Source organism: Xenopus laevis, chromosome 3S (assembly GCF_017654675.1).
Source record: "Xenopus laevis strain J_2021 chromosome 3S, Xenopus_laevis_v10.1, whole genome shotgun sequence".
Classification (NCBI taxonomy): domain Eukaryota; kingdom Metazoa; phylum Chordata; class Amphibia; order Anura; family Pipidae; genus Xenopus; species Xenopus laevis.
The window spans coordinates 61,657,897-61,674,795 of NC_054376.1; the positions used below are offsets into that span (position 1 = coordinate 61,657,897).

At 38.8% G+C, this 16,899-nt stretch overlaps 1 protein-coding gene across 1 annotated transcript; it reads left to right on the forward strand.

Annotated features, from left to right (window-relative positions):
• Nucleotides 1-565: 565 nt before the first annotated feature.
• On the forward strand, nt 566-16,140 carry LOC108713002. The gene is made up of 6 exons (XM_018255623.2): nt 566-734; nt 5,999-6,199; nt 11,243-11,375; nt 11,759-11,953; nt 12,488-12,658; nt 14,576-16,140. Exons 2-6 carry the CDS (start codon nt 6,053-6,055, stop codon nt 15,040-15,042), a joined length of 1,113 nt encoding a protein of 370 aa, XP_018111112.1. The 5' UTR covers nt 566-734; nt 5,999-6,052; the 3' UTR covers nt 15,043-16,140.
• Nucleotides 16,141-16,899: the final 759 nt, after the last annotated feature.

Here is a 16,899-nt window from a genome sequence, read left to right on the forward strand (position 1 = left end):
CAGGCATATAGTTGTAAGAAATTCCTTTGAGTTCCCTGCATTAGGGAGGGTTATCAGTTAGTGAACTTGCATCTTCATTAGTTTAATGCAGTAGGTTAAATTAAAATTATCTTGGTGAAGAGGTAGGGGGCACAAACAGGGACTGAACCAAAAATATATATGTAATCCCAAGGACCAAGGTTAGGGGTGTAGAGTTAAAGAGTCAAAACTGACCCCATTGTCCACTACCCCATTGGGTATAGGGAAGGCAGAAGGAAGCCTACCTTTAATTCCTCTCTCATTGCACAGGTCAATGTAAATTAGCCCCAACACAGTAAGCATGGAGTCATTATGGACAGGTGTTCAGTGTTGCCATCAGATGGGTACTGTGGTCCCCATGGCCTCGTGGCAGATAGGGCACAGAGATGGAATTAAGTGATTCTCTGGTAGTGAAAGTGGAAGGGCTTAAATGGGAGTGGGAAGGTTCGGATGAATCATGGGTGGGGTTATGGCATAATTGGAGAGTTGCCAGGGCAGATAAGCAGATTTGCTTGTAGTGTTAATAAATCAGTATTTCTATTCTATCTTCCAGTACTGTGTATTGTTGAACATTAAGAACAAGACACACCGGCACAGCATGGGTGAGTTCAGCAGGCGGTGTGTCTTGTTCCTACGTTGTTTCTGAGGTTGCCCATTCCTTCTAGCATCGAAACACCTGGGAGTCGCTGAAGTCTGGACGGCCAGGGTGTGCGAGTGTAAGTCTTTCTTGTTGAACATTATATCATATATTAAGCAATGTCTAGCAAAGCATGCAGTATACCAGCTGTGTGATCAACAAACAAATCCTGCAGCACAAGGGCTCTTACACACCGGTGGATTTTCCTGCACTCCCCTGCGTTGCGCTTTCTTCCGTTCAGCCGCAGGGGCACGCAGGAGTAGACGCACTTAATTATTGTGAAGGGGGCTGTACTCACACAGATGCATGTAAGCACAAAATGCAGGTAGGGTGCAGCATGTTGCATTTCACCTGCGTTTGCACCATGCACCTGTGTGAGTACAGCCCCCTTCACAATAATTGAGTACGTCTACTCCCCATTTCGGCTGAACGGAAGAAAGCGCAACGCAGTGGAGTGCAGGAAAAACTGTCCGTGTGTAAGAGCCCTTAATGTAGCCCGTAAAGGTTTATATGAGTTTTGTAATTACTAACACATTAGTCCAATAGAATATCTGTATAAAATAACTACATTGATATTTAAATATAGTTTATTATTAATGCAAGTGTCCATAATCCTTATGAGAGCGTGTTGTGAGTTTTGTCATTATTAACACAATTATCTAATAAAACATCCTATAAAAGATATGTTATATATATAGATTATTATTATCAAAGAAATACCTGACTGGTAATTTTCTTTTCTCTCAGATCAGTGGTCGTGTAAATTCGTCTGTTTTTGCCAATATTTAAATATTCTTCCCAAAGTTGCAATGAGGGAGTGCTTCTTGCATGTTCATCCTTTTAAGTAAACTAAAAAAAAACACTGTTCTCTCTTCCAAGTTCATTGCATGAAAGGCAGACTTTAGTTTTTTTTCCCCTTAGCTGGTTTATTTAATTTCATTTAATGTCAGCAATTTCAATGAGATTTAGCTGCTATTACGTGCAGATCTGTCCACTCCTTACAGCCAATTCAAGATGCAGAAATCTGGGCCTTTCTATGAGGTATTATCTAGGAGAAAGAAAGGAACACAGAGGAATTAGGATGAGATTTCAAACTCCAAACAACAAGATCTTTGTGTGGCTTTGAGGTTTATATGTTTTTTCCCTCACTGCCAGCTCTTATCTGTACCAATATGAACTTTATTGATATTGTGTTTTTTGTTAGTTTTGGAGGAAGCAGAGTGGTTGGAAGAATTGGCTATTGTTGAAAGAACAAAGAAGGCATGAGTTATAATTTTATAATAGGAGATGTTAATCATTGTGAAGTATGTGAGCCTGGGATTTCAACACTTTGAGCTTTTACGCAACCATAGTCTGAAAATAGTTATTCCTGCTGCATGAAAGCAATAGCAATACAGTATTTACTAATATTTAATATTTTTTTTGAAGTCGCCTTTTTTTTTTTCACATGATCACCAATAATCATGTTTATATATACACTCCTCTACACTATATCCTCAGTAATCCTATGCATCTTAAAATAGATGCAAAACCTAACATGAATTAATAACATTCATAAAAGGTACTTGTGCCCATACATGCTCCTTGCATTTATGCATACTAGTGGTGAGCAACAATGCACCTCTCTACCCTGATGAATTACGAGTACATTCACTTAATGGCACTTATTAACTGAACCCTGGAATTACCAGCAGTTTGAACATGGCAGAATTTCCAGGGTTCCACCAACAGGTTGCATCAATAGGCACTAATAATTTGCAAGAAGCGAAGTGACCAGTTCTACTGTGCAAATGTTAGTAACAACAATTTATGTGCAATTCACATAAATGCTAGTAAGTAATTAACTTGCATTTTCATAAAGTCAGCTATAATAAAAAAAAACAAGCATAAGTTTTCTTTGTTTGATATATACTTCCCCTAATCATTACATAGTTAAACCAGGTTGAAAAAAGACAACGTCTATCAAGTTCAGCCCCTCTAAATAAAAACCCAGCACCCATTCACACACCCTCCATATTTTCATGTGACAGCAATACTGCTTGGAATATTTTCATGTTTTCTTGGGTGAACTGGATCCTAATAGTAGGCAAAACAATTATATTCGCATATGTGAATTCCTTTTTCTCTGTAATAATAAAAACATTGAATCGTCTTGCTCAAATATCAACTGCCACAGTTAAACCTGAAGCCTACCCCCCTAAATGTGGCTGCATTACTACAGTTTAGGGATGTCGCGGACTGTTCGCCCGTGAACTAATTCGCGCGAACATTGGCCGTTCGCGTCCGCCGAATGTTCGCGAACGTCGCGCGACGTTCGCCAATTTGGGTTCGCCTTAGCTGGCGCTTATTTTTGCCCTCTCACCCCAGACCAGCAGATACATGGCAGCCAATCAGGAAGCTCTCCCTCCTGGACCACCCCCACACCCCCTGGACCACTCCCCTTCCATATATAAACTGAAGCCCTGCAGCGTTTTTTCATTCTGCCTGTGTGTGCTTGGAAGAGCTAGTGTAGGGAGAGAGCTGTTTAGTGATTTGAGGGACAGTTGATAGTAACTTTGCTGGCTAGTAATCTACTTGATACTGCTCTGTATTGTAGGGACAGAACTCTGCAGGGATTTGAGGGACAGTGAGTTTAGGTTAGTTAGCTTTGCTGACTAGTAATCTACCTTCTACTGCAGTGCTCTGTATGTAGCTGCTGTGGGCACTGCTTCTGATCTCATCTGCTGACTGCTGTAATAATCCAATAGTCCTTGTAAGGACTGCTTTTATTTTCTTTTTTGTTTTTTTACTTTGCTACTATAAGAGCCCAGTGCTATTAGTCTAGCTGTGTTGGGGAGTGGGACTGGTGTGCTGCTCCTCCTAGTAGTTCACCACTACCAGCACCAACCAGAGTCAAAATTGTTACAAAGTATCTTATTTGCACCTGTTAGCTGTTCTGAGCTCTCTGCCAAAAGCTAATTAAGTTAGAAACTGTTTTTTTTCTGGCTGTTCAGTGCAGAGAAAAGAGGGACTGGTGTGCTGCTCCTCCTAGTAGTTCACCACCACCAGCACCAACCAGAGTCAAAATTGTTACAAAGTATCTTATTTGCACCTGTTAGCTGTTCTGAGCTCTCTGCCAAAAGCCAATTAAGTTAGAAACTGTTTTTTTTCTGGCTGTTCAGTGCAGAGAAAAGAGGGACTTTCCAGTACAAAAGAGGGACAGGGGGTTGAGTGGTCAAAAGAGGGACAGTTGGGAGGTATGCAAGTGCCACCTAGCTGTGTGAGCTTTTTCACATTCTGTCTAAATAACAATAATAATTCTGTGTCCGTAAACATCACCTGAGTGATGTTTTTACAGCAGCAATAATATATTCCGTATCCACTACTGTATACGTTGCCCTTGCAGGCATTGTTTGCCCAGTCTTTAACCAAGTGCCACCTAGCTGTGTGAGCTTTTTCACATTCCGTGTCCAGAAACATCACCTGAGTGACGTAGTGTGATTTCTGCCCTTTACAGCACAAAACGCAGCGCTGTGTCAACAATGTATTTTTCAGATACATTTTTGCCCTTGATCCCCCTCTGGCATGCCACTGTCCAGGTCGTTGCACCCTTTAAACAACTTTAAAATCATTTTTCTGGCCAGAAATGTCTTTTCTAGCTTTTAAAATTCGCCTTCCCATTGAAGTCTATGGGGTTCGCGACGTTCGCGAACCGTTCGCATTTTTGGACGCAAGTTCGCGAATATGTTCGCGAACATTTTTTCCGCCGTTCGCTACATCCCTACTACAGTTACCAAGGATGGCTTCTTTCTGCTCACAAAGTGTGACCTGGTGCACTTTTTTTTTTTTTTTACATTTTGTAAAGTACATTTTTTTCATAACAGGGGCAGCACTGAACAAGCTGTATAATAAGAAATGAAGAGGAAATATATTCAGAAATGTGATTCCCTTAAAGTAGATGGAAATATCCAATCCATCGGGGTGCCAAATGTTAGGTCACCCCCCCCCAAGGATTGTAATGACTTACCTGATACCCCAGGTCAGTGCTCCTGTTAGCAGAAAACTGCCCAAGCCAGGGTACTTGAAAGCAAATAATCCTCCCCTCCCTTCTTCAAAATCCAGTGGCTCCCCCTTAGACTTTCGTCTTGGCTTTCTTTCTCATTTAAACATGAGATAATGTTTAAATGTATGGAGTTCACATGTTTATCCATTTTTACTAAACAATGAATATAACAAATTATTGTCTGCTTGTTATTATTTTTCCTCTCATCTCCTGGTCTCCCAATTGTCTTCTCCTTGACTGGAACCCACTTGAGCACTAGAGCTATTAGATATATATATATATATATGTATATAAAAAAAACTAAGATAATTGTTTTGTAAATAAGCCTTTAAAGGAGAAGTAAAGCTTAACTAAAGAAGTAGGCAAGAAATGTTGTACATTATGTTTTGGGCTTCTGTACCAGCCCAAGGCAACCACAGCCGTTTAGCAGGGAAGATCTGTGCCTCCAAAGATGCCCCAGTAGCTCCCCATTTTCTTTTCTGCTGATTCACTTAACATGTTCAGTGCTGCTGTCACTTACTAAGCTTAGGCACCAACTCACAATATACAGAACAAATAGAATATAAATGTCACAATATAAGGCTGACTAGTAATTAATACAGATAATCACTACATGGCAGCACAGACACCAGTGCAACTAGAATCAGAATTTTTATCAGCCTTGTAGCATCAGTTTATATTATATTATATCATTTTCTGCTGGTTAATTTGCGATGACCCCTAAGCTTAGCTTCTCACCAGCTGCTCAGAGCCCACTGAGCATGTGCGTGTCACAGACACTTTCCAAGATGGTGACCCCCTGTGACAGGTTTGAAGTTCTGGATCATTGCTGCTATTGAGAAACTGAGACTTAAGGCTGGTGCAAAAAGTTCAGTATATAAAATATGGCATTTTTAGCTGAATACATTTTTAGGGTTTAAGATGGCTATACACGAACTGAGTTGGCAGCTTATGGTCCGTAAGGACCTCTGACAGGCCTGCCCAACTTCTAGCCAGATATGGATCTGGCAGGTTCAAAAATCCTTTGGGAAACAGTCTTATATTACCCACATATTCAAAGCTGTGTATAGTAAGTCATCACAAAGGAAGAATTTTTGCTTTATTAAAGAAAAAAAGTTGTTTCCAGTTCTTTTTATATATTGCATTAAAAATGTTTATATTATTTAAAACAATGGTCCTCTGTCTCCACCCATAAACATTTATGGTAGTATGCTCAGTGACAACAATTCCCTCCTCTTTGTTTTGTGCCCTGTGTGTTGTTATTTAATTACTTAATAACTTCCTGGTTTCTGTCTTTGAAGAATTTCAATTGCTGTGTGAAGGGAGTAGATTCTCACTGCAGCCCAGGTTCACACATGGATCCAGCAAATGTCCGATGGACTGAGAATGAGTATGCTCTCAATGAATATGTGTCCAAATACATCAACTCATTTCCAAACATCATAAAAATCACAGAAGGATTTTTAGGGAAGCAGGAAATAGACAGCATCAGTTCAAGTATGGTAAGAAAGTTCAAGATGATTTCAATTTCTTGTCTGTGTTCTGTCCCATCCGCCTCTTTTTCTGTTTCTGCCTTGCATCCCAGGTACCCCCTATATTATTATAAATGTATAACATTACCAGATCACTTGAAAATTCAGGTCCAGAAAATCCAACCAGAAGGGCTGCACTGATTGTAATTTAAACAGTAAATTAATTTTATGTAAGCCCTGCGACATTTATTTATTAGTGTTCTGAATTCTTTAGAGATCTGGTAAACGTATTATGAATTGAACTAGGTTATTTGAATTTTCTTTTTACCAAAAACTCAAAGCAGACACGATAAATGCAGACAAGATAACATTTTTGCTGGCTCTATATCTCTTGTCTGTTAAGCAGAAACACAATCATTCTAGTACTGAAAGGGTAATGGCACTCAGGACTTCCACATATGTGGCACACTTACTTCTTGAAGCCCAAAGTTTCCTTGCAAGTAAATTTTGGGCAACTTAGTGCCATGTATGTTTCCCTGCCCGTAATTTGCTTTTATCCAGTAGGAAAGAAACAAGGGACATTTGTCGCCAACAGTAGGGAAGATTTATTTTGTGTGACAATACATGTGTCATTGCCCTAAGGAATTAATCAGCTGTCCTAAAATTATTATATTGTTTTTATGTTAATTAAGTATGTTTGATACTTATTTGAATCAGTTAGATCAGACAAAATTTCTGAAATTGTATCTGTTTAGAAAGAAACACATTAAAATCTCTTTTAGTGTAAAGCCAATAGCACACTGTGCTGTACCTCGGCTTCTGTCCACAGGCACATGCTCTCCCCTCCACTGCTCTTTACACTGATAAGCATGGTATGACACACAGAATATCAGAGGCAAAAATCCATTGTTTTTTTTTTGCTGAAATCTGCTCCATGCATCTGCACACAGGCTGATGCCATACCTGCCAGTGTATAGACAGGGAGCAGAGGAGAAAAGCACCTCAGCTTTTATATGCCTGCTGGGGGTCCTCTAGCCTGGCAGGTAGCTCTCTAAAATACACTATAAGAATATTTGAATCAGTGCACTATACTGGCTGGACAAGATTGCCTTAATGATGTAACCTATAACAAACAATTAACAGAAAAGACAGAAAAATGAAAGCAAATATCTGGTTGATTGCTTGGTTGCACTGCGGCAACTTTGCCCAGTGTTAATAACTTGCTTGTCATTGCTGCGAGTGACTTCAATTGCATCCACTTGTCACTACCAAGAAGGAGAAGATTTTTGGCAGGAAAATGCACACTTGAAACCTTTTTGGCTGAAACCTGCCATGTGTGTTCAATGAGAGGTTGATACAAGTCACCTCCAGCAATTATTGTGGTTTGGAGCCACGTTGCTATTGCCACTGACTCCATGTACACCATTGGATTAAAAAAATAAAAGAGGCTTACTTTTAATGTGCAGAATGTTTTTATTTATAGTAAAGTTCAATGATATCCCTACAACAGTTGCTAGTTAGCTAGTTAGTAGATAAAAAATGGGTCAAGAACACTAAGGGGCACAAGAGTGCATCCCTTCATGCTCACGTGGGAAGCACTTGCACCAGGGGTCTGCTGCTCTCTGTGCTGAGTGCTGGATAAGGAATATGCAGCTTGGTGCAGAGTACAATATCAGGAGATGCAGCTTAGTACTGTTTTTGACACTTGGACAGGGCCCTAATGCAGGCTTTGCCTCATGTGGCTTCATACCGTGTGCATTATTTAGAGGCAGGGAGGTAGCAAGTGTCTACGAGCCTCTCCCTGTCCTTCACTAAAAAAACACTGACTAATGCAGAAATGAAGCCAGAGGCCTGCGGCTATTTGCATAAATCTGAATGCAGTGTAGCAAGTGCATTAAATGTCAGCTTACATCCTTTATGCACTTTGCACACTACAGGTATATATTTTGGTTAGTAAATGAGCTCTTACAGCTTCAATCAAGGGTCTGATGCATTTTTTGGCAAGTGAGAAAATAGGTACTACCATTGTTTATAGAACAAAGCTGATACAGTCACTGCATAAAACTGGCTTAAAATATAGAAAACCCTTCCCATATGTACATATTAAGAGTTTCACAGCCAACTGGAAAAACTGTTTAAGGCAGGTGTGAGGCTTTCTCTGCTGGCATAAAAGTGCCAGAAGAAAAAAGATCATCCACTGCCTTCCATTCCTTAAATGTATGTGCTCTGCCAGGCACAGGATCAGCCCCTCAGTGCATACATGTAGAGGATTTCACACAGAAGCCCTACAATATTCATTTTTGTGCTAAAACTCACTTAACCTGTGGGCCATTGACCTAAAGCTAGCTATATATTGTCCCTTTTTCAAAAGAAAGTCCTACCTCATGGACTTGAAAATGGGTGGGCACTTCTGTAGGCACATTAACCTTCTATCTATAAAGCCTGAGTTACATTTTAAACCTTGCCTGTACGGATATTACAATATCTCTTCTGAAAGAGATTGGTTATCTGTTACATACGGCTCCCTAAATTCAGAACAAGTGCTAAGCTCCCTGGTCACAGCTCAATCTTTTGCCTGTAGCAGCCGCCTGTGGCCTTGGGAGGAGCCCTCAGCTACTCAGATAATGGCAGGTCTTAACTTGAGAGGAGCAAAGCAAGTGTTCTGAATGAGTGAAGGGCCACTTGCATTTCCAAGGTTTTGGACGGAAGGCAACAGTTGAGGAAGTAGATGAAGCGTAGTCAGACAGGCTGTGCTCGGTACAGGCAGAGTTCAAGCAGGGTCAGACAGGCAGTGGTCGGTACAGATGGAGTTCAAGCAAGGTCAATCTGGCCAGGGTCAGTAGAGGCAGAGTTCAAAGAGTAGTCAGGCAGGCAAGGGTGAATACCGGTAGAGTTCAGAATAGTCAGGCAGGCAAGAGTCAGGCTTGGCAGAGTTCAGAATAGTTTTCCTCATCCAGCCATCTTAATAAATACCGTAATGCAGAAATGGGCAGAAAACCTCAGGTTGACCTCTTTTCTTAGTTCGCTGTACTAGAAATGAAAAGTAAGGTGCGCCATGAAAAGTAAGGTGCGCCATGAAAAGTAAGGTGCGATAACCATCACATTATTATTATTATTATATGATATTTCCTCGGTATTCAGTAGCAATCATTAAGTCACATCAAGGAAATTCCCTTCTAGCAAACATTGCTTTATAGCTGTCCATAAATGCTATGTCAAAAGTCCTTTGGCTGAACTTTTGCTTCCATGTAATAAAATTAAAGGGTTTGTTCACTTTTAAATTAACTTTTAGTATGATGTAGAGAGTGATTTTCTGAGACAATTTGCAATTAGATTTTATTTTTGATTATTTGTAGTTTTTGATTGTGGTTTTTGAGTTTTGTTTAGCTTTTTATTCAATAGCTCTCTAGTATAAATAGAAAAAAGAGTAATAAAAAGTAAAATAAAATAATAAAGAACAATACATTTGTAGTCTTATAGGGCATTTTCTTTTTAGATAGGGTCCGTGACTCCGATTTGAAAGCTGAAAAGAGTCAAAAGAAGAAGGCAAATAATTACTACTACAAATTATTTAAAAATATATAAAATAGCAAAATAAAGCCAATTGCTTAGAATTAGAATTCTATAACATACTAATGTAAACTACCCCTTTAATGTTTCACCAAACTCTACCTTATGATAGTGCAATAAAGCAAGACTGGAGCTGAACACATATTTTTCATTTAAAATGGTGCTTTAGCCATTTATTAGGCCGCAGAGTGTGAACAAAAGGAAATAACATTTTGAGTGGACAAACCTCCCATAGTCATATGATAATCAGAGATCAGTACTGGGCAAAGAGGAAAGATCTCTCACAGAGTAAATTTTAAGCAAATTATTTTTCTTGATGGTAATTAAGCGGCATAAATCCATATTGGAAGCAGAACAATCTGTTTGTCTTAATTTAAAGGTTTTTTAGCAGATCTAAGGAAGATTTAAGGTATAGTGCTCCAAATTAGAGAAATATCCCTTATCCGGAAATCCCCAAGCATTCCAGATAATAGATCCTATATCTTAACTTTTTAGGTGCCAGCACCTTTTTTATTTATCCATATGTTGCCAGTACACACAATATGGAATAAATCAAAAGGAAACCTGGAAATGTAGAATGTGTGGCACCAGCATAATGTTGCTTATTATTTCTATTTCTTATATAAGTATAATATAAGTGGCTGAATTATATATTATACATTTTATCGGTAGAGAAGTTTGCGTGTGAAGTTATATAAACTCTGTGAGAGATTATTCAAATTATTGTTTGTTATTATAATGCACAAAATAAAAGTTGCTCATAATAGGCTCTACAATGCCAAAGGGCATCAGTGAAAGGAGTGCACATTGCCAGAGTGAGCTTGTAATAGGGTACATATAGCCACAGGGTAGTGTTGATACGGTACATGATGCTGGTGGGCGAATAGATGCTAGGAATACGAATGAAAGAGCTAGCGTGATAAGGGTCACAAGGCCAGAGGGCGCCAGTGGTAGGGTGCGGTGTGTGCCAGTAATAGGATACAGTGCCAGAGGTAAGATGCAAATAATGAAGGTGGCCAAAAGCAGTATCCACAATATTGGTGACAGCTCCCTTAAAATCACAATGGACTTTAATAATCATAAGCAGTTTAGAGGGGTAATAAAAGCCAAATATTATAACAGTTGTCTCCAGTTATTATTTATTTATGGTGGAATTTAATCAGTTGCACATGTGCAGGACATATTTTTAAAGCAAGCAGTGATGCAAAGCTTACCAGCAGGTTTGGAGGCCTCTGTAGGTTATTAATAAGTTACCTGAAATTCCATACCAGTAGACAGCAATAGATAATAACAATAATATTATTTCAGATATTGTGCGGGCCTCATGTTCACCATAATTTAAAATGGCTGTGATTGTGATGTTTTTAACATAAAAAGCTATGTATGTGGGGCAGAGATTTTTTTCTTCATGACCTATTGCCAAACAATCATTAAACAAATAACATTAGTCATAAGATTTAATTATATCTGGTAATGTTTTCATCAAATATTTTCCTTATCCAGGTGATTAGGGTCCATTCCCTTTACAGCCAACAGAGAGTAATAGCCGAATCAAGAAAGGGGAAGTTGTTCTCTATACCAATAAAATTGAAAACGCTGAAATTCGTCCCTACCGGAGGTTCCTGTCCTATCAATGGTAAACACCACAATCTCATAGATGTAGTAAGATAGACAGATTGGTAAATATTTTTACCATGTGAGTTAATCATTTTCAATTTTATGACTACCAAACCATTTTTTTCAGTGGAACCTTGATCCCTGAGGCACAACTCTTTAAACACCTAGAAATAAGCCAAAAAGTTCTTACTCATGTATACATGACTGGCTGTGTTCAGCACTGATATATACAGCTGGGACAGAACATGGTTTGCATTTCTGTGTCTCCAGGCCTGTGCATCATTCAGATGCAACAGAGTGCAAACACTAGCTACAGAGTGCTGGGGAATTAAATGTACAGTTACAATAGTTGTCTGTACAATGCCAATAAACCTATTTAACAATACTGCTTTTAATCTGCAGGGCCCATTTTGCAGCATCCTATGACCCTACAAGAAATACTTTCCAACTATCACCTCCCTGTAACCATTCATTCCTCCAAAGCACTGTCTTTCAAGGAAAAAGGGGATGAGAAATCTGAGGATCAAAGACTTCCTGAACTACTACTGAAAGAAACCTATGAGGAAAAATTTTTACTTGGTCATCCCATTGATAAAGGTGAGTAATTCTCTAACTTCATGCAAATGAGATTATTCTCATTCTACATCATTTCAATGGAAATTTAGAAAAGCATTTTTGTTTATAAAATATTAAGAGAGAGAGCATGCACATGCACAATACCAAGCACAGAAGAAGCCATGGTACACCAAATACAGCACTGGGGGTTAAATGCCAGTTGTTTTATTCATGGTCCTGGCACTTTGCTACAACCTCTAGGCCTGGGTTGTACTTGTCATTGATGTGGAGTCTGGGAAATATCTACATACTGAACAATAATCTGAAAACCTTTTCAGCTATGTATAATAATTTATCAACAAAATGTAAGTGCTCTTCTAGTTTATGCTATAGAACTAGATTCTCTTATAGAGCATGTGTAGGCTCAGTATAACATGTGAATGATGTCATCTTTGTGAGACATAACAGGTTTTATTTGTATACAGTTTTCCCCCCAAAAAAGCAAAATAACACACACAGATATGCACAGTAAGATGCCTGTATAATCTTTTTTTTTTTTTTTTTTAATAACAAAAGGTAAAATCTTTACCAAAGAGCCCATTATGGTCCCAATGTATATGAAAGAATTAAGACTGGTGGTAGCTTTTGGATTTACCAATAATAATGTAAAAACATGGAACAGCATTTGCCAATGGCTTACCAGACTAGTGGAAAATGAAGGGGACATGTCACAGGTTACTTTTGAAGGTAAGCATTTGACCTTTCTATGAGGGAACATATATCTATAATAAGTAACAGGTACAAAACATGAGATAAATAAATCACAATAAATAGCAATATGGGGGCAATCAGGAAGCTTGGTTTGCCATAAATCCCATTGGGACAAATGTACAGGTCTAAATGGATCATCATATTCAATTAACCCTAGGACTGCCAACTCAGCAGATGAGAAAGATGCTGAGTTGAAGGTCCAAAAAGCTAAAAATAAAGCTGAGAGGCATTACATTAGTGTAATTCTGTAAACAGGTATTTATTATGAAAGATAAAATTACATGTGTCAATCTACAATCACTTACCTCACCATTCATAAACCTTAAAGGGATACTGTTATGGGAAAACATGTTTTTTCCCCAAAATGCATCCGTTAATAGTGCTGCTCCAACTGAATTCTGCACTGAAATTAATTTCTCAAAAGAGCAAGCAGATTTTTTCATATTTAATTTTGAAATCCGACATGGGACTAGACATAATGTCAATTTCCCAGCTGCCCCAGTCATATGACTTGTGCTCTGATAAACTTCAGTCACTCTTTACTGCTGTATTCCAAGTTGGAGTGATATCACCCCCCTCCACACACTCCCCAGCAGCCTAACAGAACAGCACTCGATCCAGGTCCCACTGCAACACATTCAGTTACATTGAATAGGAGAAACAACATCCTGCCAGAAAGCAGTTCCATAGTGCAGCACTGGCTCTTTCTGAAATCACATGACCAGGCAAAATGACCTGAGATGGCTGCCTACACACCAATGTTACAAATAAAAAAAATACACTTGCTGATTCAGGAATTAAATGTTATATTGTAGAGTGAATTTGAAGTGTAAACAATGTAATTTAGAAATAAAAACTACAACATAAAAATCATGACAGAATCCCTTTAAGTCATACAGCAGTGTCCTCAGTACCAGTAACTTGCAAGCAACCCAGTTGTCCATTCATAACAACAAACAGCATATCTGTTATGGAGGACTTCTATGTTACTGTGAATTTACATTGAGTTCCCAAGGTCCAGGTTCACTGAAAAAACTGTTTGCTGTAAGACTGGATTTTTCCGATAAGTTATAATAAATTAGTTTTTACAGGATTATACTATGAGTATGTGCCCCTTGTACAGTATATGAAATGATTGAGAACCCCCCCCCAGTTCTCAATCTTTACACTGTTCAGTATAAAAGTAAAAACTGGGTAAATAGATAGTATGTGCAAAATACATTTTATTTCTAATGGTTACTTAGCCAAAAATAAAATCTATAAAAGCTGGAGTGACTGGATGTCTAAAAATTACTTCCTGCTATGCAGATCTCTTACTCTGAGTTAGTCAGCGACTTTAAAGGAAAACTATACCCCCAAAATGAACACTTAGTTTAATCAACAGATAGTTTACATCATATTATGTGACATATTAAAGAATCTTACCAAACTGGTCTATATATTTAAGTAAATCTTGCCCTTTTACATGTCTTGCCTTGAGCCACGATTTCATGATGGTCTGTGTGCTGCCTCAGAGATCACCTGACCAGAAATACTGCAGCTCTAACTGTAACAGGAAGAAGTGTTAAAGCAAGATACAGAACTCTGTCTGTTAATTGGCTCATGTGACCTAACAAGTATTGTTTTTTTGGGATGTTTGTGTGCACAGTGAATCATACGATCCCAGTGGGTGGTCCTTATTTTTTAAAATGGCAATTTTCTATTTATGATTACCCAATGGCACATACTACTAGAAAAGTATATTATTATGAAAATGATTTATTCACATGAAGCAGGGTTTTACATATGAACTGTTTTATGCAATATCTTTTTATAGAGACCTACATTGTTTGGGGGGTATAGTTTTGAGCACATGAGACATAACTGCCATGAGATGTCTTCTTTGCTTTGTAGAAATATATTTACTAGAAAAAAAGAATATATCATCCGAGGAACCACAATACAGCACCATTGAGCCAATTTATATTGACATCAATGAACTTGGAATGGAACAGCAGAGAAATCAAACACCCATAAACAAATCTACCCCCAGTGAGAGACCAATTCCAAGAAACCAGAGCAATGCATGTAGCTGGAATCAAGTGCCTCAGGAGGTGCCAAATGTCACCACACCAATAATAAACATGACTGATGTCCCAAAAGATCTTCGAAGCTTGACTATCAATCAGATGTGTGAGTGTCTTAATCTGCTCAACATGAACCAGTATGCAGCGGCCTTTAAGGGGGCACAGGTGGATGGCCAATTCTTGTATGAGCTGGACCACGAGATAATGAAGAGTTGCCTGGGTATGAATGACCTTCATGTTGTCAAATTAATCAAGTTCAGGGATGGCTGGAGGCCGAATTTGCAAAATCAGTAGCGGTTAAAAAAAAACATTGATTGATAGAGGGTAGAATGTGAAATAAGGTAAGGTGGCACCATGCTAACTTTGCAACCAAAATATTAAAAAAAAAAAAAAAAGAAGTGTTTTCATCAAGTCTTTGTAGTTCGAGCAAAACTAATAGAGTGAGCTGCACATTAGTAGTTAGACACTAAATAATATAGCCGCCACCCAAAATATCTACTAATAAAACAGTCAGTCCTGAGCAAGTCAGGGAGTTTACAATGTTTAAACTGTGGGTACTGGGACTATAGTTTGAGCAGTAGGTACCGTTCAGGCAGTGTAAAAACTGCATAATCAGGGCAGTTTTAAATATGTTTTTTAAATGCTATTTTCAATAACCAGACTTTGAATTCAGATTACATTTAGATTGCACGTGTATTAGCCATTTTTACTGAACTGTCTTCCATTAACTGTCCATAAAAGGGTCCATTATAAAACAGACCATATCTTCTCTAGATATTGAGAATGGAATCAACCTAATTTTAATCTGATCAGGCTGAGAATCAGACTAAATCACTAAATGTTAGCAGTGTGGGATGGTATTATTTATGATCTATGCAATTTTGTTAAAGTCTTTAAAGGTAAACACCACGATTTACCGCAAACCCTGTAGTGGAAACACATTACTACATGAACATTCCTGCCATCCAAGGAGCCAGATAGCTGGAATCCCTACTGGTCAGTTCCTACGCCTTAGGAGGAACTGTACAACCATAGGGGAATACAAAATAGTTGCAGAAGATATGAAGGGAAGGTTCAAAGAAAGAGGATATAGTAGCGAGATTATCCACAAGGCATACAAAAAAGCTGAAAATACCAACAGGGATGCCCTTCTGCTTCCGAAGAATAAAAACAAAAACCATATGATAGAAACAAAATATCCTTTATTACAAGATACAGCAGACAGTATAAAAATATAGTTAAGGTAATAAAGAGGTTGTTGCCAATCTTGTATGCGGATGAAGATTTCTGCAATGCACTGGCCCCAGGGCAGGGCCGCTCCAGCCATGAGGCAAGGTGAGAATCTTGCCTCAGGCGTCACGGAGTGGCCAGTTACCAAGGGCGGCAAAAAGCCGCCTTTGGTAACTTTAAGAGACGAATGGAAATTCGGCTCTTCGAGTGCAGCGAGCGCAATAGCTCTCAGTGCACTATCAATGCGGCCCCTCCTCCACCCGCTCCCACGCTGGAAGTTAGAAGAGCGGAGCAGGAGGAGGTGCGGCATCAGGCGGCAGCAGCCTCTGAAACGTGCCTGCCCCAGGGGTGGGCCATGTGGCACGGCGGGCACATACTTTGGGTGACCTTTTGTCTCCAAGCCTATATAGAGAAAAACAACACAAAAAACAAGGTGAATTTTTGAAATCCATAGGCTGTTTTAAATGTGGACACAGCCGCTGTATTACGTGCAACTACCTAAAGATTTCACAGGAGTTCTGTTCAATAGTAACTAACAATACATATAGGATCAAACAATATATTAATTGCTGCAGTAAAGGGATTGTTTACCTCATCACTTGCACTAGATGTGGCAAACAATATGTGGGGTGCACCACTAGATCACTCAAAGAACATATGAGAGAACACATTAATCAAATAAAAAATGTTAAACTGAGTAACAAAACCAATGTCACTAGACATTTTGCAGAGTGCAATGAGAGCAACTGAAATATTTGTCCATACAAGGGATAGAACAGATTAGAATAGCTACTAGAGGAGGAGATTTTCTGACAAAATTACGTAAAAGGGAAGTATACTGGATATTTAATTTACAAACCAGGTTGCCACTTGGTTTAAATTATACTTTTGATGTAACTTGCTATACAGAATATCTAAGAT

Excerpts from the sequence above, each read along its gene's own strand:
- LOC108713002 (XM_018255623.2), top strand. The coding sequence starts at position 6,053 with ATGGATCCAGCAAATGTCCGATGGACTGAGAATGAGTATGCTCTCAAT. Across the intron at positions 6,200-11,242 it reads ACAGCATCAGTTCAAGTATG|GTGATTAGGGTCCATTCCCT; the intron begins GTAAGAAAGTTC and ends TTCCTTATCCAG. Across the intron at positions 12,659-14,575 it reads GTCACAGGTTACTTTTGAAG|AAATATATTTACTAGAAAAA; the intron begins GTAAGCATTTGA and ends TTTGCTTTGTAG.